Source organism: Panthera pardus, unplaced genomic scaffold (genome assembly GCF_024362965.1).
Source record: "Panthera pardus isolate Hobbes unplaced genomic scaffold, ASM2436296v1 HiC_scaffold_6, whole genome shotgun sequence".
Taxonomy (NCBI): domain Eukaryota; kingdom Metazoa; phylum Chordata; class Mammalia; order Carnivora; family Felidae; genus Panthera; species Panthera pardus.
The window spans coordinates 24155985-24181006 of NW_026526991.1; the positions used below are offsets into that span (position 1 = coordinate 24155985).

Consider the following 25022-nt stretch of genomic DNA (forward strand, 5'->3'; position numbering starts at 1 on the left):
CTTTATCTCCAAGAACTCTTCAGGTTCTATCCAACTTTGTGTTTTCACTTGACACATGGAATCTTGGTTTTCAGTGCTTTGCTTGACCAGACTTCTTGCATTGATCATGCTTGTCTGTCTAAATCTTCTGCGGCCTCTGAATACCATGCTTTGAACTGCCTAGCTGCACTCAACACAATAGCCTTTGCAGTAGTTTGATTCCCCCAAATTAGGTCTCAGAGATGAAAGAAAGGTCCTGCTACTGATTCTTCATTGCCCCTCCACCCTGCTAGTTCTGAGTTGTATTCCTTTAGTCTGATCAAGTAATAAATATAATTCAAGTCTCATTCTGCACCTGGGTTGGCTTGCAATCCAGAACATCCTACTGGGAACTGTGGATCGTAAAAAATAGCAAGAAGATGAGGTAGAATAAAACTAAAGGTACTAAGATATATTTTTTAATGTTTATTTATTTTTAGCGAGAGACACAGAGAGATAAAGCTAGCAGGGGAGAGGCAGAGACAGAGCTGGAGAGAGAATCCCAAACTGTCACGTGGAGCCCGATGGAGGGCTCAATCCCACAAAGTGTGAGATCATGACCTAAGCCAAAATCAAGAGTCAGATGCTCAACTGACTGAGCTACTCAGGAGCTGCCTAAGATGCATTCTTAAGATAAATTTAGGCCATCAAGCCTTTGGCTGTGGTTACACTTTCTTTTTAAGTTTATTTATTTATTTTGAGAGAGAGACAGAGAGAGAAGGAGAGCATGAGCAGGGGAGGGGCAGAGAGAGAATCCCAAGCAGGCCCCATGCTGTCAGTGAAAAGCCCAAACACCGGGCTTGATCCCACAAACCATGAGATCATGATCTGAGCTGAAATCAAGAGTCAAATGCTCAACCAACTGTGCCAACCAGTGGTTACACCTTTTTAAGCTAAGCTGTAGGAATCTCTCAGCCATTCTTCACAACTATTTTTAAAGCCTGTGTCCTGGACGTTCATTAACATGGTAGCTCATGGAAGCTTCTTTAGTGTCTGTCTCTGGAAGATACTGAAATCATCGAAGAGATGCTTAGTGTGTAACCAAATTCCAGTGAAGAGCTTATAATGTGGTTCTACTATATTCTACTAAAGATAATTTTGTTAAATAGGATAATACAGTTTCTACCCCCATACTTAAGAATTTAAACTTCTCTGGGGCACCTGGGGGGCTCAGTCAGTTGAGTGTCTGACTCTTGGTTTTGGCTCAAGTCATAACCTCACAGTTTATGGGATGGACCCCCATGTTGGGATCTGTGCTCACAGCACAGAGCCTACGTGGGATTCTCTCTCTCTCCCTCTTCTGCCCTTCCCCGGCTTGCATGCACATGTGCTCTCCCTTTCTATAAATAAATAAATAAATAAATAAATAAATAAATAAATAAACTTTTTAAAAAGTTAAACTTTTCTGAGTTATAAACTTAATCCTAAAGAGTATTGTGGCATAGAACATATTTAGCCCTCTGAATTACCTAAAAATTTTACATCAAAATCCCTAGTCCTAGGATTTTTACTTTGCTGCCACCAGCATCCTTAGCTTCTACTGGCATTTCTAGTTCAGATACTAGATTAACAGAAGAGGACTGAGTAGGGGAATCAAGTGACATTAACTTGCATTTTTAACCCTAGTCTAAGTCCCTGGAAACTCCAACACCCTAGGTCAGATATTAATTTTCATCACCATCCCATCCAGAGGCTACAAGTGCCTGCAACTAAGGTCCACTGTCTGAGGACTCAACAAAGCACCATGCTTAGGAGTGCAGTGTTGGAATCAGATTGCTCCAATCCTGATTCATTGCTGACTAGCATTTCTGCATCCTGTCCCAGTTTCCTCTTCCGTAAAATGGGGCTAGTGAGAGTACCCACCTCATAGAGTTGTTGTGAAGTTAATATAAGCAGAGCATCTAGAATACAATAAGCTCTACATTCACTATTGTTATTATCTTGTAGTTTCATGAGCTGCAGCCAGTTTATTCAACACAGAACTCTACACTGAACAACCAAGATAGTGAGTAGATAAATGTTCAAATACACCAATATTTATTTGTTTGTTTCTTTTAAAATTTATTAATTTATTTTGAGAGTTAGCATGAACAGGGGAGAGGCAGAGAATGAGGGAGAGAGAGAATCCCAAGCAGGCTCCACTCTCAGTGCAGAGCCAACATGGGGCTCAATCTCAGGGAGTGTGAGATTATGACCTGAGCTGAAATCAAGAGTCCGATACCTAACTGACTGAGCCACCCAGGTGCCCCCAAATACACCAATATTAAAGTCATCAAACAAATTTCAGTGTAATCTCTGAAAAGATAAAATCTTAGGTCTGAGGAGATCTAGTCTATTCAAGTCAGTGTTTCCCATCTTTTTAATTGAAATTTATGTTAGCAACTACATCTTTTATCGTGACCCAATAATACATTTTTATTATCAAAGAGGGAAAAAATATCCCCAAACTAAGAAATGGGAAAACTGTGTGTTCCTGTGTCTTTGCTTATGTCATAAGAAAATCACTCAAGCAACCTATTTAAATCAGAATTTGTTAGCTGGTGCTCTCCTTGTAATCTCTGCCTGACAGCAGTCCATGTTTCCATGTTAATTGTCAGACACAACTGTTGAGGGATAAAACCCTGTTACTCTAATTATCAGCCACATATGTAGTCATAACATTAACTTCACAGATCACTCTGTCTCAGATTGATATGGATGGTCATATTTCTATGACCTTGGAAAATGAATTTTTTACTTTCTTTCCCATTTTTTAAAACTAGCTGCTTAGGTAAACATTCTATTTCCCAAGTATGTAATCTTTCTGTATTCATATCCTCTCTGAATGGATATACTCTTATCACTTGGTTGTTTCTCTGGCCATCAAGTAAATGAATTCAGACATATGTTGCAGATCAATCAATCTGAAAAATTTATCTAACAACATCATGAAATGAAAATTTCAGAAAACATTTTCACTTACTGTATATAATACATTCTGATTTTTTTTCTTGTTTTAATTTCTTAAAAAAATACTACTAAGACCCACACAATATTGATTCCATGGTCTATTAGTATTCTTGGAACCACAGTTTGAAAACTGCTGTACTAAATTTCCCAAAAGAGACTACACAGATTTATTATTTTTAAATGTTTATGGAGAATATCTGGCAAGGATTTGACTCGGAAAGTATGGGAAAGAGAGTACTTTCAAAACATGAGAAATAGCTTTAAATGTTCCTGGGGAGTGATAAGTCAAAGTTTCTCTTTTTGTAGGAGTAGAAAGAGATACATAATTGACCAAGAGTTAGCAGCAGTTTGCCAGTCTAAGAATGCAGAATGAAGAGGCCAATGGGAGACGTGTGCTTGAAAGCAAAGAGAGGTAGGCCCAGGAGGCTGCACGATCTGACAGGGTCACAGGGGTCAAGGAGCAGCAGAAGCTACCAGAGGCACAGCTAGAGGGGACGGCACTCAAGAGCTGAAAAGTGCAAGAGTAGACCAACACAGGAGGCAGAAACCGAATGAAAATGCTGAACAGGCAAAACTATATGGCAACAGTTTTATGGGGAAAAGCCCGAGGCTCTTCTTAGAGAGAACAGCAATCAAAGGAATTCTATAGCGGAAGGCCCCTCTGCAAATGGCTGTAGTGACCAACTGTTCCATTTTTAAAAGCTTGACCCCTCATCAAGATTCTCCTAGAATGTGAATCACTGTTCTATCTCCAATTGTTCAGAGATTGATATTAAACTGCTTCTAAATACTTGCCCCCATCTGCTCCTGCTCCCCAATTAGCCCTAGTGCAAATGTCTCTCCGTGCATATGGACATTGATATGGATAAAGCAATGGATCAGTTAGGTAAAGATAAAAATAATAAACATTAAAACAAGAAGTGATATGTGTGACATAAATTTGTAAGGGGTATTTAGAGGCAAACTAAGTTTTTTTTTCTCCTATTTGCTATGCATTTTAATTCTGCTGGTAAGGCACAGTTTTCTCTCTTTTCTATATACAATGTTGGCAGCTACAGTATCTATTAGAAGATATTGTTGCTATTCTTTAAAAGGAGTTTTTAAATAATGTTTAACCAGTGTATGGCATGTATATTTGAAGTTAATAAACTTAAAAACATAATAATTTAAAAATAATTTCAGGGATGACCAGGTGGCTCATTCGGTTATGCGTCTGACTTCACCTCAGGTCATGATCTCGTGGTTCATGAGTTCAAGCCTGAGTCAGTCTCTGTGCTGACAGCTTGGAGCCTGGATCCTGCTTTGGATTCTGTGTCTCCTTCTCTCTCTGCCCCTCTCCTGCTCACATTCTCTCTCCCTCTCTCTCTCTCTCTCTTTCTCTCTCTCTCTCTCTCTCTCAAAAATAAACATTAAAAAAATTAAAAATAAAATAATTTCAGATAATAAATGACAACTACCATTTATTGAGGTTAAGCATTCATACAATTATCTCTAATTAAAGATGAGTACAACTATGATACAGAAAAGCTAATCAATCTACTGAAGATCACAAAATTATTAAGTGACAGAGCTGGGATTCCAACCTGGGTGGTTTGGCTCCAGAGTCTATGTTTTTATCCAGAGTCTATGGCTTACTCATGTAAGCCAAAGAAACAAAAAGAAAGCCATATCCAAGAAAATTTTGCAAAGTAAAAGAGAAAATTTCAAAAGCAGTTAGTGAAAGAAGTCAGTACTCTAAAGCAATAAAAGTTTGCCTCTCAACAACACTAGAAAGGAGGAAATGACATTTTCAATGTACTGAAATAAAATAATTTCCAATCTTAAATTATCTACTCCATGAAAATTTATTTCTCAAATAAGTATAAAGTAATATATCAGGCAAACAAAAATTAAGTGTTTGCCTCCAGAAGATCCTCACCAAAGGAAATTCCAAAAGTATATACTTCAACAGAAAGAAATGACCCTAGATGAAATGCCTAAAATGCAAGCTGGGGTGGGAAAAAAAGTGGTAAATATATGGCAAGTTCCAAAGGAAATAACTCTTGCATACAATAATTAAAAATAAAATTATTTTGGGTTAAAAAATGTATAGTAATATAAGTCATTACAGGAAAAATGATACTTGTTAACTTTAGACTTTGATAAGTATGTATGTTGTTCTGAAGGTAACCACTAAAAGCATTGGAAAAAATGTATAATTTCAAAACTCATAGAGGAAAAATGAATGATAAAATCATCCAGAAGGGAAAAGAGAAAAACAAAAGAGCTGAGACAAGCACAAATACAAAATAACGGGGTAGATTTGAAACCAAATATACACTTAATATACATTAAATATAAATGTATTAAATTCCCCAGTCAAAATACAATGTTATCAGACTATATATGAAAATATCCAAGTGCATGCCTTTGATAAAAACACAATTAAAACACAAGTACACAAAAGGGTTGAAAGCAAAAGTTTGGAAAATATATACTGTGAAAATAATAACCACAAGAAAGTCATTGTCCTTTAGTAATATCAGACAAAGCATACTTTATGAGGAAAAAAACATTATTACAAAAAGCCCATGAGTCATTTCAAAATGATAAAATGCTCAATTCACCAAGAAGATACAGCAGTTAATCTGATTGTACTAAGACCACAGTTTCAATTATAGAGAGCAAAATTTGACAGAACTACAAGGAAAGACTAAACAATGATGATCACTGGGAGAGACTTAAACACACTTCTTTTAATAACTGAATTTTTAAAATTAAAGGCAAACAAACAAGAATAGAGATTTGAACAAGACTAACAAAACCGACCTAGTGCACATATACATGAACTGCCTCAGCAACTGAGGACTGCACATTCCTTTTAAGAGCAATGGAATATTTACACAATAAATCCTTTCCTGGAGGAAAAAAAGCAGGTTTGAACAATATCAATCATACAGAGCATTTTTTATTACCACAGAACAACATAACCTAAGAATAAAAGCAAAAGATAATTTTCTGATATAATACATACAAGTTCCATATAGTTTGGAATATCAGAAACACATGTTGAAATGGCCCATGAAATGAGCCAAAGAATAAATCATAATGAAAACTTAAAAAAAAATTTTTAACCATATGATAATGATAATGATAATATGATATGATAAAACTTGTGAGGGGCGCCTGGGTGGCTCAGTTGGTTAAGCATCTGACTTTGGCCTAGGTCATGATCTTGCCATTCGTGAGTTCGAGCCCTGCGTTGGGCTCTGTACTGACAGCTCAGAGCCTGGAGCCTGCTTCAGATTCTGTGTCTCCCTCTCTCTCTCTGCCCCTCTCCCACTTGCTCTCCGACTCTATCTCTCAAAAATAAACATTATAAAAAAAAAAAAACTTGTGGGGTGAAACCAAAGCAATGTTTAGAGAAACTCATAGTCTTAAAACACATACATTAGGAAAGAAAGGACTGAATATTAAGCCAGACATTTACCTCAAGAAGTCAAAAGTTAGAAAAAGAATATAACCCGCCACATACACACATACCAAAAACAAGTAGAAGAAAGATATGATTACTGAAACAAAATTAACTTATAAGGGACCTCTGGTGACAATGATCAAGTAAAATACACAAACCACTACTGTAAGAAATGAAAAGACACACACTTCAATACAAATACATCAGGGAGATTAAAAGTATGAGAGAAATTTTAAATAAGATGAAAAAGTTTCTAGAAAAAGCAACTTAAACTTGACTCAAGAAGAAATAACCCCAATGTTCTATAAACAGGGATGATAGTCAAAATATTTAAAACTTGGTTTGACACAAGCACAAACCATTAGAACAATAGTGACCCAATCAGAACTGATGCCAACTATGGTATCCATAGAATAATATTACTAATTTTATATTTTCTCACAAAGAAACAAACCACTAGGACCAGATGGCTTTACTGATGAGTTCTTACCAAATATTTGAGGAGAAAAGTTTACTCCAAACTTACAGAAATGTCACCAGAGAATAGAAAAACATGATTATATTTATCAACTCACTTTATGAGTCTAAAAAAATCTTGTTACAAAAAATATCTGACAAAGACAGTATAAAAAGGAAAATTTGTAGCCCAATATTGCTCTTAAACAGTGGCAAAAATCCAACACGAAACATTAACAAACTGAATCCAGTAAAATTAATACAAGACCAATTTGAGTTTATCTTAGGAACACAAGATTGATTTAACATTTAAAAAATCAATTGGGGCACCTGGGTGGGTCAGTTAGTTGAACTTCCAACTCTTGATTTCAGCTCAGGTCATGATCTCAGTGTGTTGGGATTGAGCCCGGTGTCGGGCAATGTGCTGAGTGTGCAGCCTGTTTGAGATTCTCCCTCTCTCCCACTTTATCCCTCTCCCCTGCTCGCTTGCTCTCAAATAAATAAAATGGAAAAAAACTTTTTAAAAATCAATTAATATATTAAAAGAGAAAAATCATAAAATCATCTTTATAGATGCAGTAAAAGATTTATGATAAAAATTCTTAGCGAAGTGGGCAGTAGAAAAAAATTTCCTTAATGTGATAAGGAATGACTACAAAAAAAGTTAAACATCATATATTATGGTGACACACTTGAAAGTTTCCCTTGAAAATCAGGAAAAAGAAAATGATCAACTTGAATCAGACTTTCCTGATTTCTTATTTTCAGATCCATTCTACTAGACAATACAGATTCCATATTCCTGTATATTTTCATCTATATGACAAGAGGATGTTCTCTACTTTCAAGTTATAATGGTCAAGTTAAACTCTATATCTAAATATAAGAGTTAGTTTTGTGATTGTATTACATACCATAGGTTCTGTTTCCTTTGGGGGTCTTTCTAGAGGAGGAATGTACCATTGAAAGCAAAGTTCTTTGTTTAAATCTTGTATGTTCATATCTGATGACACATCTCCTGAAGATGGGCTGGCAGAGAGCTTTAATGATGAATCAGAGCATAGAGTACTGTCATGACATACCTGGGGAACAATCAAAAACAGTTTAATTGTCGGTAAAAAAAAAAATGCATTCAATATTTAAAACACTCATTCAAAACCCATTCAGTATTGGCTACGTTATAAAACTCTGGGAGTTGTCTTAGTTTGTTGTGGGTGTAGCCTTTAAAACTGCCCCTGAGTGGCTGGCTCATTGGTAGAGGATGTGACTCTTGATCCCTGAGTTTTAAGTTCAAACCCCATATTGAGTGTAGAGATTACTTAAAAATAAAAAATGTTAAACAAACAAACAAATAAATGCTGTCCTTAATTACCACAGAAAAGATTCTCCTACAGAAAAATATGCTTCAAAACCTATGGGACTCAACAAATGTCTTCCATTTTTGGTGAGTCTCCCCAGGGAAAGATCTAGAGAGGAAAATGTCAATACTATCATTTCAGTCTCAAGATCACCTTAGATTCTTAGAACATCTACTTTTCTCATCTATTCAGTGGTGAATAAACTGAGCGTGTGATTATAACTTAATATCTACTTTCCAATAGCATTTTCTTCTATAATACTATATGCAAAATAAGACAGTTTTTACCGTAAAATAACATCAATTGCTCTCATTCTCTCTTTACACGAATGTGGCTGATTTGTAAATTCAGTCTTGGTGAATCTGGGCCTACCTTCTTTGATGAAACTCCTGAAACAGGAGTTTTCAAGGAAGATGAATGTGGAGAATGCAATTGGCAATATCATAAATTATTTCATTTTTTTTCGGAAGTAGAGGAGTTGCTACTAAAAAAAATCATAGTCTAGCCAGAGAGATATTAGTGATAATAACACCTCAAATATAAAAAGGACCCTCTTTAATGGAGTGCAGACTATTTTCAAAATTAACTTGTTTCACTCAAGGTGATAGCATGGTAGCTGGGAAGCAATTATTCTACTTAACTTTTGACATCTAAAGTATCTTAAGGCTTGTTGACCAAGAGGAACATGTCAGTAGGCAGTAAGAAATGCCTGGTATTTCCATAAGGCTTTGTACTTCCCATTATTTATGAGCTTATTCAAGATATAAGACTGTCAATGAAAGTCTTCAAAATAAAATAAAAAGAGAAATAAAGACACTGACCTTTCAAGTTGTCTACTGATAAAAGAAAAAATATGTCATGACTGAAAGGTAATATTAAAGATGCAAACTTTTCAGAAATGTCTAGATAAGCCAGAATCCTCACCTATTGGCACTATGATACTAAAAGCATGACCAAAATGACCAATAAAGAAGACTGTTAAGTTTGAATAATCATTTAAAAGTGCTAAACTAACATTAATTCTGTCAGGCAGTTCACCAAAAAATTAGGTAAGTAATTGTTTCAAAAAATAATTTCTCATATTTTTTTCATATCTGAGTACTCTTCAGAGGTACAACTATTTAATAGACAACTATTTTAGCAAAGAATTCATATTTAATAACTAAACAGAGAAAACCAATAAGCAATATTTACTGTTTCAATACATAGCATTTACCAACATGATGGTCTAAACTATAACAAAAGTCAATGTCAAAATAGGCATTTAATTTTCCATTATCTTTAAAAAAATAAAATCTAGTTGCTAATGGAATTAATTATATATGCTAACTGATGGACTATACACTGAATATTTTTGATATGTCTGATCTTTTCTTTGAAAGGAACGAAAGCCCTATCAGAACTCTTGTTTGCCACAGTCCCGTAAACAACAAATCACTTTACTAGTCAAATATTTGATCTTACCACACAGTCTGAATGTGAATAACTTAGCATTGTGCATAATTTTAATCATATTCTTTTTTCTTGGAATTTTTAATGTAATTTGTTTGGCACCTTTGTTTTGCCATCACAAAGTGTCAATAGACCTCACAACATGTAGACACGTACAACTGAGAAGCATGTCACCTAGCAATGATCACTCTGGAAAGATAGCTACTTTTTGGGGGGAGGAAAAGCGGGATTAAGTATCAAATTATGGGAAGAGTTTGATTGAAATAGCCTCCTGAGTGATTAAAAGCTCAAAAATGTTATTATAAAAATCAGCCAAGCTTGCAGTTTATTTTTTTTTAAATCCAAAGGCTCTATGCTCGTTAGCTGTCTACCCCAGTGAAACGAACACATGATTAGGTGGCTTGCACCTGTCAGGCAAGTGACAATGATCTCCAGAGCTGATTATTCTGGGAGAATGTTACATTAATTATATTAAAAAAAAGAAAAAAGGAAAAGCAAACAGGGTACAACAATCTTTGATAACACTGCTGCCATTAGACATGTCACATGTACTTACAATGTATTCAAGGTTGTATGCTTGGAGCATCATGCTTAGGAAACGGGAACTTGTGGGCTGCCCTTACTGGTAAAGTACTCAAGTAGAGCCCCTTTCAGACAATATTTAAGAAGCCACACCTATTATTTTCCAGACTCTTACAAAATATTCACAAGAACACATTCACTAAAACTGTAGTTCTCAGCCTTCTCATTCTCTGCCTTCTATGCCAAAACACCGGAGGCATCTGGGACACATGGCAGTAATCCTCAAATGTAGTCACAGTTTACCGAGGGGTGAAGCAGGATCTGGTGTTCGATGGAAATGATTTCATCCCACTCCTGTTGCTTCCTTCCCTGCAGAGGGCCGGACATTAACAGTATGTTCCTGGCCTTTCTGCCTCCTGTCACTCTCCTCCCCTGGAGAGCTACTTGACTGGTGAATTTGGGAAAAAAGAAATTTTGGATATGCACAGTTATGCTGGTTCTTCTTGGGAGAGAATGGTTTATTGGGAGTGAATGTTCTCTGCTCCTTCATGCAACAGATTTTAAAGGGGTATGTGTCCACACAGATTTTAAGGGGCCTGTAACGACCAAATCAACCAACCAAACAAATGTAGCTGGATTGGTAAAATCTGTCTACTTTCCTATTCACTATTAGGAAGGCCACTTACCAGTAAATATAAACCACATCCAACAACATCAACTTTATGACTCATAAGAGTAGGTATTTTTTAATCTCAAGCTCTTACTCTTTTATTTTTCAAGTGATTTATAATCTGGGAGGAAACAGGGGTGTTGAGTATTGGGCATGCCAATACCCCAGTATCTGGAAACTAATTTAAAAAATCCTCCCCTGGGGGTGCCTGGGTGGCTTAGTTGGTTAAGCATCTACCTCTTGGTTTCGGCTCAGGTCATATTCTCATGGTTTGTGGGTTTGAGCCCATATTGGGCTCCACTATGACAGTGCAGAGCCTGCCTAAGATTCTCTCTCCCTCTCTCTCTGCCCCTACCCCGTTCTCTCTCTCTCTCAGAATAAATAAACTGAAAAAAATTATTATTGTCTACCCAATAACCTAGCTTTACTTTAGGTTCTCAATTTGGAAGAAGTAACACTTTCAGGTCACTTCTCTGGGACAGACATATGGACATGTCTGGTATGGGCAAGTGTATAATCACAAAAATGGAAGCACTATATGGTGAAGTCCAAAGTCAAGATAATTGAAAATAAATGACCGATATTTTTTGTTTGGAAAGAATTCTATGCAAATGACTTACTTTATTCATTTCACAAATACATATTGGAAATTTACAATACACTGTGTCCACTTAAACTTTCTCACATGTGCTTCCTTCAGAAATATAACAGCGATTCCAAGAAGTTTTATAAAAATACATAATGTTTGAAAACAGTACCTTGACTGAGTTATATAAGGTTTTTTCTGAGAAAAATGTAGTTTCCACTCCTTGACATAGTTCTTTTGGAAGTTCATCAATACAAGAGGAAGAATACAGCTGTAAAAATCTTTTCAGGAAAAAATGCATTTCCTTTTGGCGCAATATCAGCCCAGAGTTGAAAAGGGATGTGAGAAGTGTATCATCTGGCAAAGAAATTCCAGATCCTGGCTTTGGAGATGCTTAGGGAAGAAAAATAATGTAGAGTCACGTTAGATAACACAATAGTCTCAGTATTGTTGGTATTTGCTCATTAGCCACGATCCCTGGAAATCACATCACCTCAGCTAGTGGCTGCCAATGTAATTCCTCCACTTTTAAGCTTACATGCTAATGGGATTGCTTCTTGCCACAGGAATGAAAGAAAATCTCAGAAGGGTGTGAGGATATTGCTTGAAGTTCTAAGTCTTGACAATGCGAAAACATTCTATCTAGTTGTCTTCTTTGGGACTCACTTCAAAAACAGATCTTAAAGCAAGAATTGAGTTGTGTGCAATTTATTTGACAAGTGATCTCAAGGAGCATAAGTGAAAGAACAAACAAAGTGTGATGGAGAAAAGAGCCAATGAGAGTAAGTTAATGAATGGGCTGCAGCTGTGGACAATGAGGGCTCAGTCCTGCTGAGGGCCTTCTGGAAAATAACATGTAGAATTGTCTGGGACTGGGAAGCTGGAACGGTTGCTACCATTCCCTACCTCATTAGTTGAAGGTTACTCCCTCCCAGATGTGCGGAATCCCCGGCACTCTGGGCTGTCCTGACAGTGGGCTGGGCGAGTCTCAGTAGGTTCAGAAAAAGCCCAGAGCAGAAAAGCAGTAAAACGTGGGTGCTTGATGTGGCAAGGGCCAGCAGGTGAATTCAGAGGTGAGCCGGGCTGATGTGGGGCAGGCGTTGCCAGGGTGTGCTGCACTGGCACACTTCTGCATCCTTTGTCACCGAACTTCTCTTCCTCTTGCCGTCTGGTGATGCACTCCCCTGACACTTCCTGGGTGCTTTTCTATCCCACTGCTAGTCCCTGATAACTGTGCTTAGACACTCCGTGGCAGCCTATTTGCTCTGCTGGCTCCTCCATCCCTGGGCCCTGACATGGGTCAAACTGTCTTTTCCGCCTGTTTGCACTGATGAACAACACTAAATCACCAATGTCATTGCCACAGAGAAAACACAACATACATTGTCACAAACACAATAAGGACTGACGTGAAGTAGATTATAGCAGTTTTTCTGGATGCTCTTCTGACAGCATTAGATGATACAACAACAACAACAAAAAACTAAACAAAACAGTGCAATGAAGTTAAGTATCCTATCTGAAGCATGAATCTCTTCTCTTGTACATACTGAATACGGGAACATTCTCTCCTTAAAGCCAAAATTTTATCGTGTTCATTTTCTAAGCTGTCACATTACTATCACTCTGATTCTTGAGTGTTTTGAGCCATGAGCCACACTGGCACTCTTGGGAAGCCCCTGGATGCCTCTTTATAATAACATTTTTAAATACATCAAATAAATAAAATACATAGAATGTCAAAGGAAGTCAGTTACATTGGAATACTATTCTGCCCAAAGATCTGTGTATCCCAGCTTAAGATCCGCTAAAATTTTCATCTTCTGATGAGAGTTCACTCAAAAAGATGTCAAAAGTACTTTATGATTCTAAGAAACAGGACTTGAACAAGAACTGGAAAGGAATGTGTTCTTTCTTAACACATCAAAAACCTACCTAGCAATTTGCTCATATTATTAATCCTTTGCAGATGAATATAGTAGCGCAGTAGAAGAATCCACGTAATATCCACTTTAGTCGGAGTCTTTTTTCTAGCATCTGTGTTGTCACACATGCCATCATTTTGATAAGAAAATGTACAGGCAGTCTGGAACACCACTTGGTAGTTATCTGCAAGTAAATAATAATAATAATAATGATAATAATAATAAGTGAAAAAAAGTTTTAAGACAAATACTATGCTTTCCTTGAAAAATAACCATATGTAAAAAAAAAGCAGAACTCATTAAGGAAAGATTGACACATGGGACTACATTCCCATTAAAAAACATTTTTGTATCATAAAAGACACCAAATGCAAAGTTACAAGACAAACCATTGACTGAGAAAAAATATTTATAACATGTATGAATTGTTTTTCTTGGGACACCTGAGTGGCTCAGTCAGTTAAGTGTCCCACTCTTGATTTTGGTTCAGGTCATGATATCATAGTTCATGAGATCGAGCCCTCTTTAGACTCTCAGCTGACAATGCAGAGCCTGCTTGGGATTCTTTTTTCTCTCTCCCTCTCTCGCTGCCCCTATGTGGCACGTGCATGCATGTACACGCACACACACACACACACACACACACACACACAGTTTCTCTCTCTCTCTCCCAAAATAAATAAATAAACATTTTAAAAATGATCTGTTTTTTTCTCAAATATGTATAGCACCTTGCACCAATCAATTTAAAAAAAATCAAAGAGTCCAACAGAAAAATGGGCAAAGAATTTCAACAGTCAACTCCTAGAAAAGGAGACTCAAATAGCCAAAATTTTAACATCACTAAAAATCAGAAAAATGCAAATTAAAGTGAAATACCATTTCCCATCTCTCCCTCGGTAGTTGATAGATATTAAAATCTGAAATAATAAATATTGATAATGGTGTGAGGAAACCAGAATTCTTATATACTACTTGCGAGGGCAACTTCTTGGGAAAGCAGTTTGGCAGGATCTAATACAACTGACAATGCGGATACTCATGTAAGTGTACGAGGACTCTTGTGTAAGACATTTATGACAACATTGTTGTAATACCAAAAAAATGGAAATTTGGAAAAATAAACAGAAGTCTATTCATTTGATGGCATGTAAAATGAATTAATTAGATTGATAAAGCAGAAAGTATCATGTAGTATCTCAGTTCAAGTTCCAGATGTACTTCTCACTACTGTGTGATTTGACCCTCTCTGTTCCTTAGGTCTCTCTGGGTTTTTGACTTCCTGGGTTTTAATCTTCTCATCTTTAAAATGGGCATGATAAGGGTGCTCCTGGATTGATCTTCACAATGTATACCAAGTTAACAAGCAGGTGATACATAGAGTATACTACCATGTGCATACATTTGAAAAAAACCCAATGAAATATTTTGTATTATTTATGTACACACACACACACACACACACACACACACACACACACAGATACATATATTAGTATTTTATTAGGGTTGTGGTTGCCTCTGGGAAGGAAGGGAGGAAAGATGAATAGAATTTTTTATGGTTAATGGTCTATGTATGTTTTCTTGAATAATAAGATGAACCCCCATGTACTTACCACCCAGTTTATCAAACAATATTCTCAGCACTTTTGAAGTACTATGTAAACCTTTCTCTAATCCCATTTCCTTCCTTCTTTCCTGCCTTCCTTCCTTCTTTTATTTCTATCTCACATAAACTTTTTTGTTTGCAACCTTGTGTGCTAAGGTACACTTGCTAGTAACTTACTTTTAAAAAGTTCCCCAAAAGAGGGGTGCCTACCATTTGAGTCCTTACAAGGCCCTCATGCTTGACTGACTATCCAGCTAATTTTTCCTAAAATCTATAAAGGCTTTGTTCTACTGCTTTCTAGTATCTGTCATTGCTGGTGCAAAGCCCGATGCTAGTCAGATGTTTATTACTCTGTATTTGACCATCTTCCCTATTCTGTAATGTTTTTAATAAACTCCTCATTATTTGTGGTGATTTAAAATTTCATTTTGCATCTAGGCCTAGATCTTTTCATTCACACTGCTTTTGGAACATAGAACGCCTTTTTGGTGTGAACCCTCGTCTCTCCTTTTGGTCTTGCAAAATATTCTTATATTTATTTCTTTGATGAAATAAATATAAGAACATACTGATTCTCTCAACTTGCTCTCTTTCTGCCTTTCCCTCTCCCTTTCTCTCTCACTCCACATATTTGGGCGCTTGATTTACAACAGATGTGATGCAGCAATGTCATGAAGAAGGTTTGTCTCCTCAATACATGATTCCGGGTTAATTGTATATCATATGGAAAAAAAATTAATCTTGACTTTGGCCTCACACCATACACAAGAATAGATTCTAGGTGAATTACAGATCTATATGTGAAAAGTAAATTTAAAAAAAGATGGTTAAGATAGGAGGGTATCTTTATAATTTTTGCAAATAAAAAGATTTCTAAAACTGAACACATAAAGTAGAAACCATAAAAGAAAACATTTATAAATTGGACAACATTAAAATTATGAACTTTGTATAATCAAAAGATACCACTAGCAGAATGAAAAGGCAAAACACAGGAGGGGTAAAAGATATTTGCAATACATATAATCTATAAAATGGTCATATCCAGAATCTCTCCATATTTCTAAAAAGAAAGACCGAAAACCCGCATGGAAACTGGGCATTATTCTTGAATAAGGAGTTCCCAAAAAGACTAAGCAAAAGCCAATACTATATATAATAGTGCCCTACAATTGTAGTCATCAGGGTAAACTTCAAATTCAAACCCCTTTGGGAAACTTCTTGGTAGTATTCACTAAAGTTGAAAAAATACAGATCTATTAACCAGCAATTCTACTCCTTGGTATACGCATAAAAATGTGTACAGGGATGCCTGGCTGGTTCAGTCAGTTAAGTGCCTGACTTTGGCTCTGGTCATGATCTCGCAGTTCATGAGTTTGAGCCCCGTATTGGGCTCTGTGCAGACAGCTCAGAGCCTGGAGCCTGCTTTGGATTCTGTGTCTCCCTCTCTGTCTGCCTCTCCCCCGCTTGCACTTTGTCTCTCATTCTCTCTCTCAAAAATAAACAAACTAAATTAATTAATTAATTAATTAAGAAAATTTTTAAATGTGTGCTTTGTGCACAAAAATGTAATGTACAAGCATATTCATGGAAGCATTGTTCATGATAACCCCCAAATGTTTATCAACAGTAGAATGGATAATGAATTGTTATTATGTCCATCAAGAATGAACTACACAAATATAGTGTTGAACGAAAGAAGACAGATACAGAAGAATATAGACTATATAATTTCACTTACACAAAATCAAAAGCTGCCAAAACTAATCCATCTGTTATAAATTAGAAAGCAGGAAGGTTAAGATGTGTTAACCTTACTGTGGTAATCATCCATAATGTGTACATATATAAATCATTACATGGTATACATTAAACTTACACAATGTTACACGTCAATTATATCTCAGTAAAGCTGGAAAAAAAGAGGGTTGGTAGGCAATGGTAGGGGGGATGATGTAGAATTCTGGATTATTGGATTTGTTCTATTTTTGACCCATGATGGTTGTATAGGTATTTCCTTTAGGATGGTGAATCAAGTTGTATCATCATGATTTGTGTCATTTTCCCTATTTATGTTATAATACAATAAAATAATTTTGTGGTGACTTCCAGCAAATGTGTCCTTATACTATTGGCATGTATCCTTCTCCTGGAAATCATCCCAAACAACACAAAACACAGGTAACAAAAACACAGATTCTATTTTCAGTAAATCGGGGAAGAGCTAAAACCCAAAACCACAAGTTGTATGGAATCATGCCCAAAGTAGCTGTCACCAAGTAGAGGATGCAATGGAGACAGAGGATAACACCGAGATATAAATCTCAGGAAGAAATAGCAATGCATGCTTCTTGATAGTGAGGTGCACATTTTTAAAACAGTATTACGGTGCCTGCTAAGTTGAGGCATCTTAAGACCCATGGTTCACAGTTTAAAGAAAAAGGAACAAAACTTTGAACGTGTATGTGGTAAGCTCTTTAAAAGTCAAAAAAATTCTTTGTTATAGCTTTTCAAACTACAAATGAAAAAATCAGTGAAGCATCATATAGAGTAGGTTATCATATTGTGCTGGCTACAGAAATGCACCCAAAGCCTACAGACTAATAAGTTGCCACAGTTGAATACATGTCCTGAAGTCTAAGACCAAAACGTCCTGTTTGCAACAATCTCCACTGGTTGAAAAGTCAGTAAACAAATTCTAGCACTTTCCAATAATAAAATAACTTGTTGAATTAAAGATGTAGCTGCAGGGGCTCCTGGGTGACTCATTCAGTTAAGCATCTGACTCTTGATTTGGGCTGAGGTCATGAACTCATGGTCGTGAGACGGAGCCCTGCATCGGGCCCCATGCTGAGCATAGAGCCTGCTTAAGATTCTCTCTACCCCTCTGCTCCCCTCTCGTTCTCTCTCAAAATAAATAAACAAACAAACAAATAAATAAATAAATAAAAATAGATGTAACTGCAAACATGAAGACTCTATTAACAGCTCCTCTGCACAGTTGTACTTTTGCCTTGCACATGCTCAAATCTACAGACATTGTTGGACATGTAGTTTTGGTTCTATTTGACAGCATCGGCACCCACTGTTCAAAGATCTCCTTGTATGTGAATGATGAGCAGTAATGCAAGTGAAATGTGCAGTGTTGAATAGTCTTTCTGAATCCAGTGGTTTATCCTAGAATAACCGTGTTGATGTTTGCACTGACGGTGCAAAAGCAACAGTAAATAAAACGGTGGTGCCTTAGCATGAACCTAGGAAGGCAGTGACACCAAACGTACTAGTAGTTCTTGCATTTTTCATTGCCACGCACTCATTGTAAAATGAACAAGTTAATTAAAGTGCCAGTTTCACTTAAGAATATCCCTGATAAAGCAGTAAAATTAATGTTATTAACTACTGACCCCGAGTACCCATCTTTTTCACATTCTGTGTGATAACATGGGAAACACACATCAAATATTTCTGCTTCATACTGAAGTGCAATGGCTGTCTTGAGGAAAAGCACTTCTGTGATTAAGTTGCAAACGGAATGCACTGCTCCACCCCCTACCCCTGCAGCCCACCCACTGAACAACTGAGGAGACAAACTGCTTTCAGACTTAAGTATGTGGCAAACGCTTTCTCACAAATAAAAGTAGTAGGTCTTCAAGGAAAACAACTGACAGTATTTGCTGCCAATGATAAAATTCAAAATTTTCAGTAAAAACAGAGTTTTGGAAAATTTGTATATGCCACCAGGGGCTTCCCAGTGCTTAGACTTTTCTGATACGAATGGCGGTGATACTTTAAAATTTTGATTTTTAAAAATTGTCCAGTGAATTGCACCAACATTTGGAAGTTCTACATAACCCAGGAGTCACTATTTTCCAAGTGTCTAATACACGATGTAACAAAATCATACCTGAGTAAAAGATCCATTCAAGCTGAAAGACTAATGTGTTTTAATGTAACAGGGTACAAAAAGTTCAGTGATGCTGCTTCAGAGTCTACATCGGAACTAACCTTTAAGAAACTACCACTTACCCAGGGTTGGTTTGGGACCAAAGAAGAATATCCACAATTATCTGAAAAGGCTCCTAAAATAATTCTCCATTTCCTGTCTACATATCTGTGTGAGGCTAGATTTTCTTCACGTATTTCAACCAAAATATTATCCTGTAACAGACTGACTGCAGAAGTAGGTATAAGAGTCTAGCTATCTTTTATTATCCCAGACACTAAAGAGATTTTTAGTGTTCTTTATGCTAACTTGCAATGGATTTATTACTGTTCTTTTAAAATTAATCAATATGATGGGTATTGAAGAGGGCATCTTTTGGGATGAGCACTGGGTGTTGTATGGAAACCAATTTGACAATAAATTTCATATATTAAAAAAATAAAAATAGAAAAATAATCAATAAACTTTAATTTTTCAGTCTTAATTTCTTTTTTTTTTTTGTTCATATAACACAAAGATTTTTATTTCTATAGATTCCCAAATTGAGATTAGTGGGTCAAAGGTGGTGTTTACAATTTTAACAGCTTTTGCCTGATTAATTCCCAAAAGGAGTTGTTACATATTGCTAATTACTACATAAAGATTATATATCCCTGTCAGTCTTAATTTCTAATGTAACTTTATTTCTTCTATAATAATAGATTTGCCTAATTGTTATATAATGTAATTTGAAGGAAATTTGAAGTAAATTACATTTTTCTCCAAAATTATATATTTTACAAAGTTTTTCAAATTTATTTGCTTAGAGCTAAACAAAAAAACTCTAATAATTTAATTTCTCCATATCAGTGATTACTTTTGTCTTATCATTTATCATTTGTGGGGTTCTTTTTTTACTGTAATTTTCCTAAATAACTTTGCTAATAGTTTATTGTTTTTTTTCCTGAAATTACAACTTTATTTTATTGTTTTTTTCCTAATTTATTACATACATCTTGTAAAATGATACAAAATAATGCCAAAGTTACCTTTCATGTCAATTAGTTAAAATTGTTTAGCCAGTTGCCTATTGCTAAAAAAAACCAACTATCAAGTTTTAAAACAAAGAAAACCCAATTCTGTGTTCTATTTAAGAGGCATATTTAAAATAAGATTATTGAGAAAGGTTGAAAATAAAAGAATGGGCAAATGTGTCCTAGAAAAATGTAAACAAACAAACAAAAGGAATATTTGTGAACCTACTATCAGATAAGCTAGCATTCTGGCCAAAAAGCACCAAGTGCAACAAAAGTGGAGCCTTTATAATGTTACAGGGTCTAATTCACAATAAAGATATGAGGTAGCTCAGTCTAATCCACATAAAGGTAGCTCAGTCAGTTAGGCATCCAATTCTTGGTTTCTGCTCAGGTCACAATCTTGAAGTTTGTGAGTTGAAGCCCCGTATCAGGCTGTGTGCTAACAGTGCAGAGCCTGCTTGGGATTCTCTCTCTCCCTCGCTCTCTGTTCCTCCCCTGCTTGTGTTCTCACTCTCAAAAGAAATAAATAAACTTTATATATATATAATTTAAATAGAATATTCATACCTTAAGTCACAGTTGCAACAATTAAAAAAAATACTATAGCTATAAGACAAGAGATAAAATGATAGTAATAGTAAGAGACTTCTATTCACCTTTTCCAGGGGTTGTCAAACTATAGTTCATGGGCCAAATCAGGCCTATCCATGTTAATGTATGGCCCATGAGCTAAGAATGGTTTTCATACTTTTAAGTGGCTGAAAAAAGGCAGAAGAAGAATATTTTGTGACATGTCAAAGTTTTATGAAATTCAAACATCAGTGTCCATAACTAAGTGTCAGTGGAACACAGCCACGTCCATTCGTTTACATCCTGCCTGTGGTGCCTTTCACATCACGGTAGGAGAGCTGACTGCTTGCAACAGAGATGACAAAGCCTAAAATATTTACTATCAGTCCCTTTACAGAAAACGTGTACTGACCCAGACTTTGTTTACGAAAAATCAAGTGGAAAAAACAATTGGAAGATAATAAAGTAATAGAGAGTCATCAATAGCCTCCATACACAAAAACAACAATCAGTAGAAATTCAATGAAAAAATTTTACAGTGCCAATAAAAAGTTTAACTATTTAGAAATAAACCTAACAAGAAACATACAAGATCTATTGGAAGAAAATGTTAAAGTACTCCTAAGGGACTAAAAAACAAAAAGACTTAAAGTAAAAAATATAGGACATGTAATATTCTTGGTTAAGATGACTCGATAACATAGAAATGTAAGTTATTCCTAAGTTAATACCTAAATGTAATGCAGCTCATAAAAACACAAGAGAACTTTTTTAACTAGGCAAGCTGCTTCCAAAGTTAAAAAAATAAAAGTCATAAAAGACAAACAATTTCGATAAGAAAGATTAGTGAGTGGAGACTCATCCTAATAGATATTAAATATAAGGCTATGATAATTAAAACAGTGTGGTGTTGAAGCCTGAATAGAACAGAGCAACAGGAAATGAATAAAAAGTACAGAAATAAGGCAGCCATCTGGAAAAACTAAATGTGTATCCATTTGTCATTTTTTACATATTCCAAATAGGTTTCCATAAATTATTAAAAGTCTGTGGGAGAACACACTTATAGTCTTAGAGTAGGGACTAGATCTTTCTGATATAAATCCAGAAGTTATCAAAGAAAAGATTAATAATGTAGCCCGGGTGGCCCAGTCAGTTGAGCATCTGACTTCGGCTCAGGTCATGATCTCACAGTTCACGTTAGGGCCCCACATCAGGTTCTGTGCTGACAGCGCGGAGCCTGGAGCCTGCTTCAGGTTCTGTGTCTCCCTCTCTGCCCCTCCTCACTCCTACTCAGTCTGTCTGTCTATCTCTCTTTCAAAAATAAATAAAAACATTTAAAAATTTTTTTAAAGATTAATAATTTATACTATTTTGAAATAGAACATTTCTTTATGGTATAGAACCACCACCAAAAAAAATTGGATAATTGGAATTCCAATTCCAATTGATAATTGGAAAAATATATTTGTAAATTAAAGGACTGATTTCTATAAAAGGCAGGGGGAAGAGCTTTTACAGATACTTAAAGAAATGAAAAAAAAAAAAAACACCTCAAGAAAAACTGACAAAGATTATGGGCAGAGAGTTCACACAAAAGACGATTAAGCTTAGTCCTAGCAAGAGATGTGTAAATTAAAATGAAATCTTCTTAAAATTATACATGTGTCTGTTTGTGTGTGTATTCATAGATAAAGTGTACATGTGTGTGTACCTGTGTGTATTCATAGATATACATATATATCATATATATGTAAACTTTTGTACATAGGCTAGTATAGCTATTGGGTCAACAGACACATCGTATCTATTGGGTCAATAGATACACTATATCTATTGGGTCAATAGATACATATATAAGGCACACATATATACACACATACAAGGTTACCTATAGTAGAGTTGTATGTAATAGCAAAAGAGTAGAAACAACCTAAAAAAAATCTATCAAAAGGAGACTAATTTAACTATAATGCAATTTATAGAGGGTTATTATGCAATGATAAAAAGACACTGTATGGATTTGAAAAATTTGCCAATAGATACACTTATATTAAGTGGAAGGAAAAAAGAGCAAGGAAAGTAATTGTGTGCACTAATATTTATGCTATTAATTGTATTGGTTTAGGGAAAAACATATCAATGTATTGGTGTGTGCAGCCATATTGGTTCATGCAACATCCATCCTAATCCCTGAATGTGCCTGCCTATATTGAAGTTACAAAGATAAAAATCACGGTTGCGAGATTTCCTTGCAGCAAGGGCCCTGCATGGGACTTAGGTGTCATGAATTCCACGCATTCACGTAGAAGTTGAAATTGGCACTGTGCTAGGTGGTGCAGGAGACAGGATTCGAGGCACCTCTCTTGCTGGTGTGGGTTCTGGCAGAGGCCACGTGGCTCTTGAGGCTGCAGCCAGAGCAGAGCCTCCTTCCTTTGCAGGCAGATTCCTGATTCTACAGCTGCCTTTACGCTCTGGTCTGAATGTTTGTGTCTCCTCCCAAATATGTTGAAATGCTAATCCCCAGTATGATATTAGAAGGTGAGGCCTTTGGGAGGTGCTGAGCTCATGACATTAGAGCCCTCCTGAATGGGATGAGTACTGAGAGGCTCCAGAGAGATCCCTAGCCCCTTCTATCACATGAGAAGGCACCATCTAGATACCAGAAAGCGGGCCCTCACTAGGTATGGAACCCGATCTTGGACTTCCAGCTCCCACACCTGTGAGAAGTACATTTCTGTTGTTTATAAGCTAGCCAGTCTGTGGTATTTTGTTATAGCGGTGTTAACAGACTAAGACACTTATTTACAACAAAACAAAAACCTCCAGTTCCCTTGGTGGCCTAGCTTTGTGTCGCTTAGTCAGGATGTTCAGCCTAGAATTTGTTTCTTCGGTCCTCGCAGGGATTTTGGAAGTCTTAATAAATCTCCTTCCGCTTAAATAAATTGGAGTGGATTCTGTCCTCTCCAGTGGCACCTCAGCAGTTTGCATAAGCATGTATACCTCTGGTACAGAACCTAGAAAACTGATTGTGGTAGCAGAATAAAGGTTCCCAAAAGATGTCTGTGTACTCATCCCCAGAACCTCTGAATATGTTAGGTTACAGGGCAAAGGAGAAATATGGCTGCAGATAGAATTAAGATTGCTTATCAGCTGACCTTCAGAGGGGGAGTTTTCCTAGGTCATCCATGTAGTCCCAGTGTAATCCTAGACGCCCTTATATGTAGAAAAGGGAAACAAGAGAGAGAGACAGAGTATGTCAGAGTCAGAGAGATTGGAAGATGTAGGGAGGGGCCACAAGCCCCTGGAAAACACAAGGAAAGAGATTCTCACCTAACGCCTCCCCTAAAGTACTCCGCTGACACCTTAATTTTGTTAGCCCAGTGAGACCCATTTTAGACTTCTGACCTCCTGAACTGGAAGACAGACCTTGTGTTGTGTTAAACCATAAATTGTGGTTGTTGGTTAGAGCAGGAATACAATGACAACATCAATTGTCTCTAGGGACAAGTCAGTCATTTGTAGAGAAGACAGAAGGGAGACTTTTCTCTCCATGCCCTTTGAGGTCTTTTGAGTTTTGATTCTTTTTTTTTTTTTAACGTTTTTATTTATTTTTGAGACAGAAAGAGACAGAGCATGAAGGGGGGAGGGGCAGAGAGAGAAGGAGACACAGAATCGGAAGCAGGCTCCAGGCCCTGAGCCATCAGCCCAGAGCCCGACGCGGGACTCGAACTCACGGACCACGAGATCGTGACCTGAGCTGAAGTCGGACGCTTAACCGACTACGCCACCCAGGCGCCCCTTGAGTTTTGATTCTTGAGAACAAATCACCTATGTAAAAAATTGAACTAAACTAAAAGAGCCTCTGTACATATTTGAGCAATGTCGTCTGGTCTTTAATGTCACAGGAGAAAATTAAGGCCAGTTCAACTCTTATTTCTTTACAGAAAGTCCACTTTTCCTGACTGAATGTTCACAATTACTTTCTTTGTCTTTATAATCCAAAAGTGATGTCAGAATTTTTCCAGGTATAACCTGCAATATACATTTATTTTCAGAAGAACTTTTGTGAGAGGTGGATCCCTTTGCAACGGTTTCTCTCCAGCCTCAGCCAGAGCTGCATGGGTTTCACTGGCTCTGGGCAAGTATTTATGCTCATTTCCCTGCAACTTTCAGGTGGTGAGAATTCCAACCTTACAATCTCAGGTGGGGTTCTGACTTCTCCCAAGTGACTCATTTTTGGCCCTGACCGGGCAATTTGGCATGTTTCTCTGCATCTACTCAAGCCGGTGGGCAATGTGTTTCTAGTCCTCAATTTGACAAGCCCACTCTGAAGCTCAATTCTAAGCAGTTAGCAGGGTTCTGACCTTCCCTACCCACAGGGCCCTCCTTCCAGACCCCCTCTTTGTCCTGGCATCCAAGTCCCAGCCCTAGCAGTGCCCTCACCAATGGCATCCTCACCTTCAGCTCTTGCTTAGAATCACTCAATTTACT

General features: G+C 36.7%; 1 protein-coding gene across 2 annotated transcripts in view; it reads right to left on the reverse strand.

The window, feature by feature from the left end:
• Positions 1-25022, reverse strand: part of CFAP54 (cilia and flagella associated protein 54) — a 290383-nt gene that overhangs the window by 42538 nt on the left and 222823 nt on the right. For both annotated transcript variants that reach the window (XM_019446503.2, XM_053894838.1), the window contains exons 62-64: positions 13401-13574; positions 11638-11858; positions 7792-7959 (exon numbers count right to left, since the gene is read on the reverse strand). In XM_019446503.2, the coding sequence (XP_019302048.2) occupies positions 7792-7959; positions 11638-11858; positions 13401-13574 (563 nt within the window). The remainder of the gene's footprint in view (positions 1-7791; positions 7960-11637; positions 11859-13400; positions 13575-25022) is intronic.